General features: G+C 42.7%; 3 protein-coding genes across 9 annotated transcripts in view; 2 read left to right on the top strand and 1 right to left on the bottom strand.

The window, feature by feature from the left end:
• Window positions 1-3447, bottom strand: part of ranbp10 (RAN binding protein 10) — a 30731-nt gene extending 27284 nt beyond the window's left edge. Inside the window, exon 1 of one of the 2 annotated variants that reach the window (XM_084017442.1) lies at window positions 3092-3447. In XM_084017442.1, coding sequence (XP_083873568.1) covers window positions 3092-3290 — 199 coding nt within the window. In that variant the 5' untranslated portion in view covers window positions 3291-3447. The remainder of the gene's footprint in view (window positions 1-3091) is intronic. The other variant, XM_084017443.1, reaches the window with a different exon arrangement.
• Window positions 3448-4149: 702 nt separating this feature from the next.
• tsnaxip1 (translin-associated factor X interacting protein 1) lies at window positions 4150-9872 on the top strand. Of its 6 annotated transcripts, none has more exons than XM_084016745.1 (12): window positions 4150-4299; window positions 4502-4710; window positions 4743-4883; window positions 4964-5057; window positions 5300-5496; window positions 5650-5791; window positions 6130-6293; window positions 6390-6497; window positions 7483-7583; window positions 7751-7874; window positions 8379-9266; window positions 9751-9872. In XM_084016745.1, exons 2-11 carry the CDS (start codon window positions 4648-4650, stop codon window positions 8496-8498), a joined length of 1254 nt encoding a protein of 417 aa, XP_083872871.1. In that variant the 5' UTR covers window positions 4150-4299; window positions 4502-4647; the 3' UTR covers window positions 8499-9266; window positions 9751-9872. The 6 variants fall into 6 exon arrangements, with proteins under 6 accessions (XP_083872871.1, XP_083872872.1, XP_083872876.1 ...); XM_084016746.1 differs by having other exon boundaries at window positions 6127-6293; window positions 8372-9266; XM_084016750.1 differs by having other exon boundaries at window positions 4502-4712; window positions 6127-6293.
• A 522-nt stretch (window positions 9873-10394) lies between these two features.
• Window positions 10395-15759, top strand: nutf2 (nuclear transport factor 2). Its single transcript, XM_084017797.1, has 5 exons — window positions 10395-10464; window positions 11798-11927; window positions 13315-13386; window positions 13540-13638; window positions 14797-15759. The coding sequence occupies exons 2-5, from the start codon at window positions 11829-11831 to the stop codon at window positions 14908-14910; spliced, it is 384 nt and encodes a 127-aa protein (XP_083873923.1). The 5' UTR covers window positions 10395-10464; window positions 11798-11828; the 3' UTR covers window positions 14911-15759.
• Window positions 15760-16649: the final 890 nt, after the last annotated feature.

Raw genomic sequence — 16649 nt, 5'->3', positions numbered from 1 at the left:
GTCCCGAACCGCCGATTGTTTTTTGATTTCCAATGGAGGATTACTGAAAACGCCTCAAGATGCAATTAGATCTATGACCAACGACCAATTACAGCGGAGCAACTAGTGACCAGGTCCCCAACCAAGTGTGGACGGCCAATCACAGCACAGTAGGACCAGCCAATCACATGATATTAGGGCGGGACTTGAGTTGGTATATAAGCAGAAAATATAATATACTGTCCAGTTCGTTCAATACTGATGCAATATTATTATACAAGGATAATCATGACATTATATTTTCATATCATCGCATTGCCAAGCCAGAGCAAATAAAACATCTGTATTCGTCTGGTTCCCAGGCAACATTAGAATGGGTCTGAGCTGCTAAAATTTCAATTAAAAAAATAATAAACCGATGAAAAGGTTAGCAAAAAGATGTGATTAGCAAGGTTAGTAATTCAGAAGCTGCTTTAACTCTGCTGGTGAAGATATTATTTAACATAGCTTACATTTACCTCCGTTATCTGTGGTTACCATGGTGACAATGTCGGCAGAAATGTGGAAAAAAACTTCTGCGAAACAGCGCTAGCTTTGGATTTATTTTTAGATACGAAAGTAGTATTGACTCACATAGTAAGTAGTATAATCACGTAGTATTCACACATAAATACACCATTTGTATATTTATTTATCTAATGTTTAATGATTTTTAATTCTAATCAAGTCTTTAAAGCATTGAATCCTAGTCAGTCTATTTTAAATCAGCTATATATTAAATCATACCTACAAGAAGCACAGACAAGACTATAGAGTATGCTAAACATTAAGTATACATAACCAGATGTTTTACTACCTATATGTATGTATGTATGTATGTATGTATGTATGTATGTATGTATGTATGTATGTAAGTAACTCTACCTGCCAATCCACTGTACCTGTGCTTCCATTTATCGATCCTTCAGGCCTATAAAAACAACCAGATCAGACTCAACTGGTGTATTTTTAATGGGACCAAGTCAATATGTTTGTTTATGTTTTATGTTTTTTATGCATCCATTTAATATCTAGACCGGGTGGATGAATCTGTCTGGGCCACACTGCAGGACTAGGTTTGACACGGTGTGGCCTTGAACAGAGGAAATTGGCACACTGGTCAAAATAGCATTCAAACCACGAGGGTGAGGAGGGAACAGAGCAGGAGCTAAAACTACCAGGAGGAGGAAGGGAGAAAAAAAAAATATCCTGCACACTCCAGAATAGACCTATTTATACATCATCCCTGAACAATTGTGCAGTGTCACCTAATTTGTGCAGAATTTCCACAGACGTAAAGACTCAATGACCTACAAAAACAACCCTCAAACATGACGTGACATGTCTTCTATCTTCAGAGATACGTTCATCAGCTGTGGCAACTGAACTGCATGGGCTAATTCCAGCCAAGATCTCGGTATGAATGAATTTAGAATGGGTTTAACAAAACAAGCATCCACAACAACAAAAAGAAATGCAATCTAAACCGGTTCTATTAAAATTCGACCACTGTTCACATCAACAGCAGGGACCTGATGCATTATGCGTCAAATAATCTGTGTTACGAGCAAAAAAATCTGCTGGAGAGAGTCCTGATTCTGACAAATAACCCCCCCCCCCCCCCCTGCTATTCACCAACAGCAGCACCACGACTACGCCTGTGCCAAATAAGCTTTCCAAAATGGGTTACACAGCCCGCCTGCATCCTCTCATCCTCTGCATGTTTCACTGATGTAAACAGCCAACACGGCCCAAAGTGGCCTCGCAATGGCTCTGGAGGTTTTTCATAGCTAGCTTGCCTGCTGCTTGGAAGAGGGGAGGAGGAGTAGGAGGAGGAGGGGGCTGCCCTGACGTGTTGCCTGACGAAAAATAACAAGAGCATGCAGAAGACTTAACACACAGTCACCTTGTTTTGATTTAAGGACCGGGGGATGCACAACAGAATCCAGCTGACAGGCCTTAGCAATCCATATTGATGTTGTTGTTTTTTTAAGACATCCAATGAAAGTTGATGTCACTATGAAATCACCACAATCCCCCCCAAAAATATTTATCCACCCAAAAGGTTGTGTAAATGTGGCCTAATGGTTAATGCAGAGGTCTCCTCCACCTCCTCCTCCTCCTCCCTTTGGAGCAGCTGTTTAAAAAAACGAGCTGCCTGCTGGAGGTTGTTGGACACGCGACTGTTGTTGAGCTCGGGGGCAAGGCACATACAGCCCTGAATGGAGTTGGACCGGTTGCTTCCAGGCTAGTAGAGGGTGGGGGGAGAAAAAAATATTCCATTTCTGGAAAAGACTTCCAGAACAACTGCCACTGAAATCACGCGAGAAACCCTACAATGAGATGTTTATTCTATTTTTCTGTGTGTTGTTGTCTCCCAAAAATAAACTACAAAAACAATTGACCTCAGCATTACACAGTAAATGTGTTAAACAAAGTTTGACTCGTGTCCTGGCTGTTGTTATTAAGTTGGGAGTCACAAGGAAGCTAGCTTACGGGGTTAGCTGGTTAGCCACACGAGCTAACTGTATTTTTTAGCTCAAGAGGCAAAGCTAAGCTAAGCTAGCTCCAAATGCCATTAGTTAGCTCAAGCTTCGTGCGTCGTTGTGTCGCTTTTGGACAGTACGAACTACAGGAGGGGGGGGGGGGAGGACGTCAGACGTAGAGTCAAACAAACATAACGATGTAAACGCTAAATAAATAAGAATTAAATACGAAGTGTCGTGTTGTGAAATGAGTGATATTTCGGCGTGTTTTTTTAGGGCGAACCGAACTGTCGGGGGGGGGGGGGGGTTCGCGACACATTGGAGCATTCCTCCGCTCGCTGGCTGGAAACAAAGCAAGGTTACAGGACAGGAGAGGCAGCTCAGACTAGATTTACCAGGGAGTGCGCACACACACACGTATACACAATCAACATAATCGCATACAGTGTGTGAGTGAGAGAGAGACCCCCCCCCCCCTCCTCCTCCTCAACACCACCACCACCTCCCTCCGCAACACAACCACACTGACAGATTTGAGACCCTCCGCTGTTATACTCCCCATCGGGGGCCCGAGCCAGCCAGCTCACCTTTGTAGTGGACCCGCAGGTTGTTCTGTGACAGCCCGATGTAGCTGTATTTATCCTTGGGGCTCCACGATCGGGGCAAAGGGGTCTCTTCCTCGTTCACAGCCGGGTAGAGCCGCTTCAGCCGTTCGTTCAGCTCGTGCTCCTGGTAGTTAAAAGCAGGGTCTCCCAACGGCAGGCTTCCCGCTCCGAGCTCTGCCATTTTTGGCCTCCGTTCTTTTTTCTCTCTCTCTCTCTTGTTGTTGTTGCTATCGTTGTTGTTCGTTTCTGTCCACTCGAAAGGAAAGCCCCCCCTCCGGTGTCAGTCCACCGCCTGAGCTGCTGTAGGCTGAAGAGTGAGAGGGACTGAGGGGAGAAAATAGCAGCGGTGTGACATCCCCCGGATAAGCAGCAGCAACGTACTGTAGGGCTGGGCGCGGTGCCGTCTGGGTACTGTAGTCCCGCGTCACGTTCGCTCGCATGAGAAACGTCTCTGGAAATGACTACAGGCACACAGCTCCACACCGCGAGGAAATGTTGTTGTTTATTAAATCATTAACGTTATATAATTGTATTTAATCTATTTTTTTTAACCAAGGTGGCATTTGATAAAGTGGGATATAAATGTATTCGTGATATATTATTATATATATATATTATTTCCAGAACGAAAACAATTTTAAAATAAAAATGTAATACTCGTCATGAGTTTCAAGTGATTTTTTTTTTTTTTTTTGCTTATGTTGTTTTTTATCGTCTCATAATGAGATTTATTAGAAGTTGCACTTTAGATGTGATATTTATAAAGTAGGTTAACCGTTTGTTTGTTTATGTATTGATAATTCATTTTTACCGCAACTAGTCATACACGTAAAAAGGCACACTTTAACATGACTGGAAAGTGTCTCCCATGTGTTTTATGTAAGAGAAAACATTTAATCTTACACACAATTAAAAATAATAGTAATAGTAATAATAAATCAGGCGCGCCGCAGTCCACTATATGTGGAGGGGGGTCTTGCTGCTTGCTGCCTTGTTACCATGGAAACCCAGTTACAACGCTGTTTTTTCAGTGACGCTGCTGCTGCTAAAAGCCAACCTTGAGCCAAACGGACCAAAGTTAGCGATTTCAACAGGACTTTCAGGTTGTTACGTTGTGATTGTGCGTCGCTAGAGATGTCGCCGCGTAAAGAGGTTACATTCCCGCCTTTAAAAGCGTCACAAAAACAAAGGCAAGTGATTAAAATCTGTCAAACAGCGAACAAAACATTATTCTATAACTATTCTATTGTTGTATCTAACTAGCTGTGTGGCTAGGGTTAGCTAAACTACAATGTTCGATGTAACTTTGCTTTATTCTTGTAATTCTTATTCTTTGTTTTATATATATATATATATTTATACATTGTTTTTACTTCCATGTGACCATAAAAGACTACAAAATGACGTCGTCCAGACATCAGCGGAAGAGCAAGAAGGAGAAAGTGCCGCTGCTGATTCCGTCCAACCTGCAGCGAGAAAGGCGAGCTTTAGATGAATGACTATGAATAATAGGGTGTTTTGATAGCTGTCAAGTCACTATGAAAGCGGTGTGTGTGTGTGTGTGTGTGTGTGTGTGTGTGTGTGTGTGTGTGTGTGTGTGTGTGTGTGTGTGTGTGTGTGTGTGTACCTGTAGTTGGGCTGGACAGGTAGCAGTTACACCTATGCAGGCCCAGGGAGAAAGCCTCAATTCCTGATGCACCTGGAGAGATACGTGAACAAAGAGCTGCAAACCATCCGCTCCAATGAGCCAAAATTTCAGGAACTCAAACTACAGGTGTTTTATTTTTTATTTCTATATTGTTGTGTGCCATGTATATGTCAGAGAGAGACTCACATATCTTAATCTGGCCACAGGTCTACCGAGAGGTCTTTGGTTGTTTCATCAAAGAGTTCAGAAGCTACCAACCCCTTCTTTCTGCGGTCAAAAAGGAGTATGAAAACACTTTAGGTCAGTACTTCTACAAGTAAGCCGTAAAACAGAAACACACACACACGCATTTAATATATATAATGCCAAATGCCCTTGTGGAGGTTATTTTAAGGTGTTTGCTACATACAATATATAGCTTAATCATTCACAAAACTATTGCTCAATAATTTACTTTCATTTGACCAAAATAAAAGTTCCAGCCCTGTGGTTTCATGACCGACCAGTTTAATCCTTCAATCAGTCACTTTGCATACGTTCAGTGTGTCAACAGGCACAGATCCGTGAACTGGAACCACTGCGATGCCATCTGAGGCTGGTGACGGAGGAATGTGACAGGAAGATTCAAGCTCGCTGGGCGGAGGAGCAGTCTGAGATTGGAGCCTTGAAAAGGGAGAAGGAGCAACTGTGGAGGGACATTGAGGCCATGAGGGAGAAAGAAGAAGCCACGCAGGCAGTGGTACATGACATAATTGTTTATTTATTAATTCATGTCACTTTTTTAAGGAATTCAACTTTAGATACAAACTGAACCAAACATGTCTATGAAGAAGTTGTTTAGGATCCAGTTATCTTGTTTGAGATTGAGTTCAGATAGTATATTCCTTTCCAGGTGGAGCGTCTGCAGTCTGAACTGTCCAACCAGTATCTGCAGTACCGGGAGGAGCGTGACGCCCGCAGGGTGCTGATCTGGCAGCTCAACGACTTAACAAGAGGCTCAGTGAAGGAGGCGCGTCCTGCAGATGAAAACACAGGTAGAGCTGCAAATATTCCTCCATCATTCAAATAGTCGATCACCTGAAAATGAATCAGAAACCGTTCTAACAATCAATGAATCATTTTGAGTCATTATGTGGGCTGTGGGCTTATGTGCTGGACTCTATCCTGACTTGAAGTTACTGCAAGAAATAGTCCAAAACATCTCATCTAACTCTCGGCAAGAAAGCAAACTGTAAAGGCATATTTCCCCCCAAAAAATCCATGTTGGGGAATTTTATAAATAAGTTGGCTCAATGAGATACCTGATCTATCCGGTAAACATCCGAAATGAAAGCATGCTTTGTTCTGACATGTGGTTCCGTTGTGAAAGAAGAGGCGGAGGACCCTGTGGAGCGGCAGCTCGCCCTGAAGGTCTGTCGCCAAGACCTGACGAAAGCCCAGGAGGAGCTCAACAGGATGAAGGCCGAGTACTGGGACGTGGTGCCAAAACGCAACTGGGATACTCTGGAAAAAACACACCAACAGACACTTGTGCAGGTGGGCCTAATGACAGATATACTACACACACACACACACACACACACACATAGACAGAATGCATGGCTTGTTTCTGTATTTTTCTGTGTGTTCCAGTTGAAGACGCTGCAGGCTGACTTTGATCAGTTGAAGAGTGAGTATGACATCATGCTGCAGCTGCACAGCGGAGGCAGCACCCATGCACCGGACCCCGTCACTGTACAGGTATACTTCATATTTCCGATCCACCGATCAATATGTGGTGATCAACTGGCATGAAGTTGTGTCTGCAAACTTACTGTAAAAGGAATCACAAACATATGACTCACATTTATCCATCTGGTGGGGTCAAGTCAGAGTCTGAACAAGTGTTAGTAATATAGATGGTCAGTGAGTAGTTGACATGTCTGTTCAACTGACCGACAAGGCCAATCGTCCACTAATTACTAACCATCTATATTACTTAAAGACAGGAGTATCTCCCGATGTCTGGAACCCAAACCAAAATAAAACTGGATTCAACTAAACACGCGTTTGCGTCGTGCTCGAAAGTAAATGAGAGCTTCTTAATTCAGAGAAACAGAGCTGAATTTTTGATTTTCATGAACTTTATGTTGGGATTTCTGAGATAATGATCTCATTAAATCAGAAAAACAGGGCAGATATCTTTTTCTCCAGTGAATGCATTACGCTTTCGTACTTTCCTGTATAATAAATGGATCATCACAAGTGCTGGCATTAACTCAAAAGAGAAAACAGGTGAAACAGCAGTTGAGGCAGTTCCATCCCCTTTGGTTGACTTATAAATAGCATGATGTTGCTACGTCACAGTTAGCTTATCTTAGCTTAGCTTGTAAATGCTGGAAACAGGGCTCTGCAGATCCACTTACTAGTAACCACAGTTCACTTAATAAACACCTGATATCTTGTGTTTTAGAGGCAGGCATGTAATCTTCCTTCCTTAGGTTTATGAACAAAAACAAAACTTTGGACAGAGTCCATCTGGCTCCCCCCCCCCTTTCACAATTGATGCCAAGCTGGGCCAAGCCATCCATTTCCTGGCTCCTTCACATTGAACTGACAGACACAAGTTTAGTATCGATCTTCTCAGATAACTCCTGGCAAAAAAAGGCAAAGAAGTATTTTTTTCCCCCCCAAAACGTTGAACTTTTTTCATTTTATTAACAAAAGTTGTTTTGTTGTTTTCCAGATGGATGAGTGTGCGTCACGAGGGCAGAGCCAGATTCTATCTGACCACCTCAAAAACCCGATCGACTCTGAGAGCAGCATGCTCGCTGTCCTAGAGTTCAGGTGATATAAATAGATTCACAGACAAGCAAAGACACGCAGGAATCACAAAGATTTACCAGCTGCATGACACCGTTTATCAGGAGACATTTAAACCACGTAGAGAGGAAATCCATCCTTATGTTTTTGTTCTCTGGTTTTCTTTTGTGTATTCATGCATGTATGTATAGGGCGGCCCTGAGAGCAGCGTTCCCTCTGAAGTCGGTTCAGGAAATGGATGAACTAGTGGCCTCGGCTCAAAGCAGACCAGACAACAGCGATGACATCATCTCCTCTCAGAGAGCCCACGGCCTGGTACGTACCAGCAGAGGTTTCACTGCCTTTACAGGCTGGGTGTTGTTCATGTGATTCACAATAATGTGATAATGTGAACATGGCATCTGAAGTATCTGTCTGTCTGTCTGTCTCTGCACCTTTTTCACATTTCATGCTGCAGCTTAGTGCTAAAAGCGTTTTTTTAATCCCTCAAAACTCATAAAGACAAAGCAAAAACAGGGTATTAGAAGTTCTTGCAAATGTATTAAAAATGAAGAAAAAATTAAATATACTTTCTAATGTAGCTCAGGTGCCTCTCAGTTGTTCCTCCACCTTGGTAGAGTCCACCTGTGGTAAGTTCAGCTGCTGTGGAAAGGCCAACCCCGGCCCATATAAGGTGTCGTGGCTTAAGGCTGCGACATAATGCCATGTGCAAACAGCGAAAGGTTTCTGAATACTTCTTCTTCAAACGAACTTTGAATAACCTTCTGCTCACTTTGTAAGATGTTGCTCTCTTGACTCCAACGCTCCGACAGCCAGCAGAACTCGATGTGGCAGCCTTCCCTCCAGCTGGTGAAGAACCGGGAGAAGACGCTGCATCACGTCTCTTCTCAGCCGGCGACTGATATGATGTTGTCGTATTCATTTCATGGATTTAATTAAGAAGGTGGGCAGACTTGCCAGTTTAAGAACATGACATGTCGTTCTCGGATCCCACAACACATTTTGTGAACAGTTCCTGATATTTAAATAACTGCAAATGTGTGTACAGTACTTACAATATCACAGAGTTAAAATAAAACCATTCATCTGCATTGTAACGGGAGCTGCAGCAGATGTTTCAGAATCTGGATTTGGTCGAGGAAATGTTTTGTGATGTGAGTGATCCTGAACCCAGGATGTTTTTATAACCATGTGGAATGGCTTAATATCCTGCCAAATGCAATTCATCAAAATATACATAACTCACTGTGAATATACAGTGTGATGGTCAGTCGGATGTGTTTTTTTTCGGGGGGTTTACCAGTTGCTTGTAGCTATACATTTAATCCCAGACACCATTAACAATGTTTTTTGTACGCTAGTGTGTATTTCTCTTGACACGCTTACTTACTTTCACCACAGCTTGTGAAACAAGAACAGACCACATAGTTCCAGCCGGCCAGCCTCAAAAGCCCTTGAAGTACCCGGTCTGGAGAAAGAGATTAATGAATGCATGCCATTAATGATAAAGAGGCCTCCCCAGATAAGCTCCATCAGGCAAGGACAGTTTTTTAATCTGTCAGTTTTACTGTTTCTGGTTGACCTCATGTTTGAAAATGGCCTTCAGTCCTTTTTTTTTTAACCGGCGCCCCCCAAAATGGTGCCCTGTCAATTTGCCAGAGTTAAGTGGCCACAATTTAAAATGCATGCAGAGTTTTTAATGTATATGTTATAAGAATTTTGTATAACCACATGATTTTAGTGTTTTCTGTTTATGTTAGAGCTTTAGGGGTCTCTTTAGCATCCACGGTGACCTCTGAGGTCCCATGTCTTGGGAGGCCCCATGCCTTAAAGCATATATTGAACTGTCCATGACTTTGGTACATATGCGCTGAACTGTTAATGACTTTAGTATTTCCACTGATGACCTAAACAGGGCCTAAAGCTATCCTGCAGCTAACCGTTATCAGGGGCCCTGTGCACATGATGTCTTCTATTACATGTTTTCAGTGACGCGTTATCTCCTGTGCCTTTAAAAGACTCAAGTCAAAACATTGATTTGAGCACTTTCTCTGTAGCATCCTCACACGTTGTTGCACTGTGACTGCTCCTCTTGGCCAAGATTAAAAGTCAGACTTCGACTTTACTTTTGTCTCCGATCTCCTCCTTGGGTGAATTTATTCGTTTACGGGAAAATTCAAAAACAGTATAGATTTGAAAACTGGGATCTAAAAAAATGTTGTTTTTTTTGTTACTGAATATGTGCACAATCAACACCCGCCAAAATGATTTCCCACTGAACCACTAACCTATAATTAACTAAAAGGGCTGGGCAATACATAATACCATATGCCCCCGCCCTGTTTACATGCACACATTCTTTACACAACGTTTATAAACTTAAATAAAAATACATTGATCTCAGATATATCACTTCACTCCCCAAAATCCACACTCAAAACCCATCTGTTTAAGACTGCTTTCTCACTCTGATTTAAATTGCAAAAATTGTCTAACTTTAACTGTCTATTAACTGTCCAAATTCTAACTTATTGTTTGTTTTGTATTCTATTCTTGTTTTGTACTATTCACTGTATGGGGTCTGAAAGGTGCCTGTAAATACAATTTATTATTATGAATAATAATATTAATAAATTAACTGTTCTCTGACTTTACATCAAGAAAATAAAAATAAAAACTACAACATGTTATTTTTCTTGTTACTTTTTAAGCTTTATTGGCTTGCCCATGGCGAATTACCATTAACGCCTATAAACGAAACAAACCCGTCTAGACTACAATCCCCACAAGCCACCGGGGCTGTGTTACGGCTCTGACGGCTTGTCCTCGTAGTGACGGAGGAGGCGGGGGGCGACGCAGACACTTCACTGTGCGGTCGTGAAGCTGGCCTCGGCGTTGGTAAGAGGTAAGTTTGTGCTACTTATTTTGTTTTAAGGAGCCGTCTCACGGGACCGTGAATGGAAACTTGTGCGCGAACACGAAGTCTCGCCGGACATTTTGAGCGTGAGGTGGAGAGAGCGGTTCGTTTGGCTGCTCCTTTACCGCGGGGTTCGGGGGTGCTAACGTCGGGCACGCCTATGAAGGGTAGCGGCTCCGGGTTCCAGAGCTGTGTGTATGTGTGTGTGTGCGCGCGCGCACAGGGCCCGCGAAGGAGGCACCAACTCAAAGGAGACGGGGGGGTATTTTTAGCAACCGGTGACAAGGCCAACGCCAGCTATACGGCGAGCTAACGCCTGGAAATATAACGTGTATCTGACGTCCGGCATTAGCAGGCTAATGCTTAGCAAAGTGTGTGTGTGTGTGAGCTAATACAGGCTAACGTTAGCAAACAAGACCGATCACTAGCAAGTGGTAGCGGCTAGCTAGCTAGCTAGTTAGTTAGCTTACCCTAACCGGTCATAACGTTTCTTCTGCTTTCCCGTTGATTATAAGCTAACGCGCTAGCCTTACGCGGGTCTAGAACTATCTACGTGACGTTGCTACGTGACATTGTGGCACGTTGTTTTTTTTTTGCCGACTTAACAGCTGATGTCCGGGCTCAGGTTTGTTCAATGGACCGTGTGTGTCGTTATGTTGGAGCACATGACTTGCGCTGTCAGTGTCACCCACGCGGACACAACAGCAAAGGTTGGCTGGTTAAAGTAGTTTTTTGTAGTTTTTTGCAGTGTGCTGGATACATAAACTATTTTAGTGCACTGACAGTGTTTTTTGTTGTTGTTGTTGTTGTTATTGTTTATTGTGGTCAATAAATCAATCAATAATCTGTCAATAAGTCAACTATGTAAACAACATCATGTCATGTGATGCCCAAACCCTCTTTCAAAAAAAAGAGTGATTTTCTACTTAAGTTAACATTCATGAATATTTCCGCATCACAGAAACATATTTATTGCCAAGAAGGATTTTACACCAATGAGGAATTTGTCTTGGTGACTAAGGTGCATGCATTGAGGACAATAACAATAAACAAACAGTATGTGTGTGTGTGTGTATGTATGTATGTATGTATGTATACATACATACATACATACATACATACATACACACATATACAGTGAACCGCACCACCGGCATCCTGAAGTCCGCCTGGACCCGATCAGGATAGTTGCGCAGCTCCCATCTTTTTCTTCCTTCAAGAATGAGATGAGTAAAACAGGCCAGCATAGTTGAAATGCACAAGGAGGCTGCTGCTGTTGTTTTTTCACCCATATATATATATTTCTTCTGTCTCTCTCCAGCTTCCCAGTGTGCGTTGCAGGGTGATTCAGGATGGGGGACCAGCCTATATGGGAGCAGATAGGTTCCAGCTTTGTGCAGCACTACTACCAGATGTTTGACTCGAACAGAACACATCTCGGATCCATATATGTGAGTGCGACAGAACCGTGCTTCTGTTCAGTCGGGAGTTGGTTTCCACGGGGCTGAACTGAACTTAATGAATGACACTTTCTTTAACAAATGCAACACAAATGGCACAACGAATTCAATTAAACTAATTGACTTGTGGATTAAATAAGACATTTCTCTCTGTGTATATGTTACTACTGTCTTTCAGTTGTCATCAAACGTTCCAAAAAAGTTGGCATCGACATGTTTATGATGCAGCAACTTTGCTTGTTGAAGAGTCATGTAAATATAAGACGAGCAAAAGTTCACCTTTCATAGTTGTTTTGATGCATCGAGCTAATCAGATTTCCAACGCTCATTGAATACGTCACACGGCCGATGAGTCCGTAGACGAGACCATGGCCGCCCGTGGGCCGCCTGACTCGTTACGCAAAGCCTATACGCTCCAGTTCCCGGCATATTTGACTTGCCTTTCTGCCATTACAGCAGAATTGTCAGTGTAAAAAGTCTCTACAGGTGTCTACAAGTCTCACGTCTCTTGGACTGTGGAGAAGGACGGAGGAGACACTGGTGGGAGAAGAGTGCCTCTTCGAACGAGTCGCACACAAAAGTCAAAAAGCTGCTTTAGTTTCTGCTCCATCAGTCGACAGTTTTTTCCACCAGCAGCAGAGTGGGGAAATTATCTCAAGATCAAGAGGAACCTCGTTGTCGCCTCTCAAATAGTGACGCTGTAATTTCCCCACGTCTTTGTGAAAAAATGACTCGGCCTGTCACTACAAATCGACTTTAGTCTTTTTGAAGTGGCTGGCAGGCGCGACGCCAGGTTCACACCAGAAGCATGATTGTCAACAAGTGATCCTGCTGTAAAGTTCATCTCTGTCTGCTCGTCACGCTTGCTACGTGTTTAGACACAATCTAAAATTTGTAATTTTAAATTCACAATAAGCAGTGACAATCGTCTATTTCTACTAAATACAGGGGATGGATTTTGAAATATGATCATGTGGGGAGGTGAATCAGGGGAATTGAAACTCCGGGAGAACAGCAGGGACAGAGGAAACTTCAAAGTGTTTGATGCATATTTTAATCATTTATCAGATTTAAATCATATATAGTTTATCGTTTGTTCTAGAATATCAGTGTGTTTTTTTGCAGAAAAAATAGACCCCCGACGCCGAAACGATCGCTGAAGATCAATCAACTGGTACATCTTGGAACAATACATATTTATCTTTTACACCGACAAATGATGCTCTTTGTTTCACTTCAAGCATCAAATGATCTACGGCGTTGTAGCGGAGTCTTACTAACCCCCTCAACTATAAACCTTCTCGCTCTTGTTGACTTCTGTGACGTGGAAAAACTATTTCTTCTCCAACTCACACTCTTTTCTCTCCTCTGTGCACAGATTGACGCGTCGTGCCTCACATGGGAAGGACAGCAGTTCCAGGGAAAAAGAGCAATTGTTGAGAAACTCTCTGTGAGTTTATCCACTGACTTGAGTGGCTCTGTATAAAACACACTGTCTGTGTTTACATGTCGTTTTCTTTTAAGATGACTTTGATTTCTTGTACAAGTTCAGTGTCTGATTGTCTTCTTTGTGTATTTCTTCCCTTCTCTCCGTGTTTGCCAGAGTCTACCCTTCACAAAAATAGCGCATAGTATAACAGCGCAGGACCACCAGCCGACTCCAGACAGCTGCATCTTGAGTATGGTGGTAGGACAGCTAAAAGTAAGTCACACTATCGTTCACAACTTGAATTGAGTCCTTAAAAGAGGTTTAAAACCTCTAGTTAGACGGGTAATCGCATTGAGATTCACACAAGTAATAAGTGGTAGTTTCCTTGTTTGTACCTGGGTTTTTAAATAATTTCTTTATTTGTCATCACACAGGTAGAAACATGAAGTTTGACCTCTGTGTTTAACCTTTTAAGTATTAAGGATGATCCAGCTATAGTTGCCATAGGCTATAAGGAAACTGTATAAGATACCAAACATAAATACTATCCCGGTTCATATCAGTTCATGTCTTTGGCGGGTCAACAGTATATGGAAGTGGAACGCATCATCTGATTTTGACATGCAGCACTCTGTGAAGATGCTGTTGTCAAAAGTCATTAGAAATAATGCATACAATATTTATTTTTTTAATATAAAAAATAGACACCAAGACCTTGAGGAACACCAAATAATATCAAAAGCTCCTCACCTGTAGTGGATTTGGCTGCAATCCCAGCGTCGGTCAAGGCGATAGGCGTCAGATTTAATTGGCCTTCCTTTGTTTTACAGTCTGTTTAGTATATCAGTATTCTCAACAGCGCTTCATGACTTCATATGATGTGGTATTTCAGTACATATGATGTGGTATTTCAGTACATATGATGTGATATTTCAGTACATATGATGTGGTATTTCAGTACATATGATGTGGTATTGCGTGTCCCTGGACCCCCGCATCAGATAATATTAAGAACCTTTAATGGTTCTTAATATTAACCATTATTAGCACAGAACCGGGGGTTCAGTGCTAAACAGAACCCCCGGTTCTGTTTAGCACTGTTGTCGACTGACTATCCATGAAATTGTGATTTTCTTCCATCATAGCCAGGATCCCCCTCGTTGAAAAAAGATCATTTGCAGCAGGTAGCTTCTCCAGTGGGAAGGAAGGCATTAAGGTGTTTGTCCTGAATGTATTTGGGTGAATTTCAACAGAAGTTTTGTTGAGTCAGAAAACTCACAGGCAAATTTTAAAGATGAACCAACTACCCTGATGAATTTCCTCCATTATTAGTTGGTATAACCTGGCCGGTGTTACTGTTCCTCCCCTTGCAACAGAAGGACGTAATGACTGTCTTGTCCTGATCCTCTCCTCCTGTGTGTTTGTGTGCAGGCGGATGACGACCCCATCATGGGCTTCCATCAGAGTTTCATCCTGAAGAACATTAACGATGCATGGGTGTGCACCAATGACATGTTCAGGCTGGCCATTCACAACTTTGGCTAATCTCACCTTCCCCACCTAGCTCTGGTGGGCAGGGGCGGCCATTAAGTGAAGGGGCACCATGTGAGTGATGATGAGGTGCGGAGGGAGGGGGATGGAGGAGGAGAGAGGACGAAGAGGCATCCCTCCCTCCTGCTGTCTCATTTACCGCCTGCCTGAGGAAAACAAGCGAACACCGGATTCTAGATGTCACTGAACCTCATCCAGGTGGGGTGTTTTTTCCTAAAAGACCACCCCAGCCAGTAGAACTGTGACGCGTTTCTTTGCTGAGAGCCGGCTAACCAATCAGATGCCCCCTGTCTGCCACTCCGCTGATCTGCATGACGCTGGGAGCCCCCCCTCCCCCCCCTTCCACTACAATATCTACACTCCAGCCGCCAGAAAGCTGACCCACGCCATTAACTCTCGTGACTTCCTCCGGTTGACTCCTCCACTGCTGTCAACCCCCGGTTCTGTTTAGCACTGTTGTCGACTGGTTTCTGTAAATCCATGTTCAAGAGGTTCGGCTCTTCCTCCCTCTCCTCTCCCCCCCCCCCGACTCCTCGTGTTATGACTCGTTTTTAGATGCCACTTGTGTGTTGCCTTAGTGTTCGACTCAGTTTTATCTTCCTCTGCGTGGTCGTCAGCTTTTTTTTTGTTGCCACGATTCACTCTCATGCCAGGTTTTGCAATCGCAAGCCAAAGAATCACGGAGGACAAAGTTTTGATGGTGCTGTGTGATTGGCTCCTGCATATTCTGTCTGTCTCTCTCGATCTCTGTCTCTCTCTCTCTCTCTCTCTCTCACACACACACAGACAGTTGACGTGGACTACAGCCACAATAGACAATAAACCTGGACTTTTTTTTCTTAATGTTGTGGCCTTGTTTGTGCACATCGTTCTCTATGGCTGATTGTTTTCCCAACTTATCCTTCACTTATATCTCCTAAGTCTTATTACAAGTGTTGCCTTTAAATGCAATGCTTTTTTTGGTTGCAAATATATTCCTTAGCTGAAAGAGTAGGTAGTTTATTGTGATCCACTTGATTTGATATTTTGATCCTTTTAAGTGGATTTTTGTGCCGGTTCAGATGCGACCGAGCCACATTAAACACAGTTTGTCTATATTATTATAAAATGCACCCTATTAGTTGCGTTCATTAAGTCATGACAGGCCAAAGCTGAAACCAAATATTCTAGAGGGTTACTGTAGATGTTTCAGAAGTTCAATAATTTGCTCTCATTATCAAGAAAATCGGAAATGGTCACAGACTTCCAAGAGCAAGTTTATTTTAATGGTAATTTTACTGCATAGTGTATATAAAATATAAGAAACATTTTCACAATATTTAATTTAAAAACACTTCTTCACTGTTACGTTAAAATAAATAAAGTTGCCTCAGCATATCAATCATAAAAGTTGATAGCAAACTCGGGTGCTGGGTTTCATATAGGCCATATAGGGGTTTCCAGTAGACTGGTAGGATTCATAGGGCTCTGTTAGTGACAGGAATGACGAAGTCCTTTTACTATGCAACAAAAAAATGCTAAATTAGGTCCCAGTAGACTCGATAATCCACCCGTTTACGTGCATCCAAAACAATGAGGGCTCATTTCTACTATTAAGAGAACGCTGCAGCCGCACATGAGCATGATGGCAGTTTTTTTTTTTAATTGATTAGGACCCCTTGGTACTTGTATGAGTCCATCCTCTTCCCTTCCTGCCCCTGGATAGTAACCAGGGATGAGGGGGCTCCTGTTAA

This window comes from Eutrigla gurnardus (genome assembly GCF_963514095.1).
Source record: "Eutrigla gurnardus genome assembly, chromosome: 9".
Lineage (NCBI taxonomy): Eukaryota > Metazoa > Chordata > Actinopteri > Perciformes > Triglidae > Eutrigla > Eutrigla gurnardus.
Note: the sequence above shows the minus strand (reverse complement) of the source record. Positions and strands in the feature narration are given on the sequence as shown.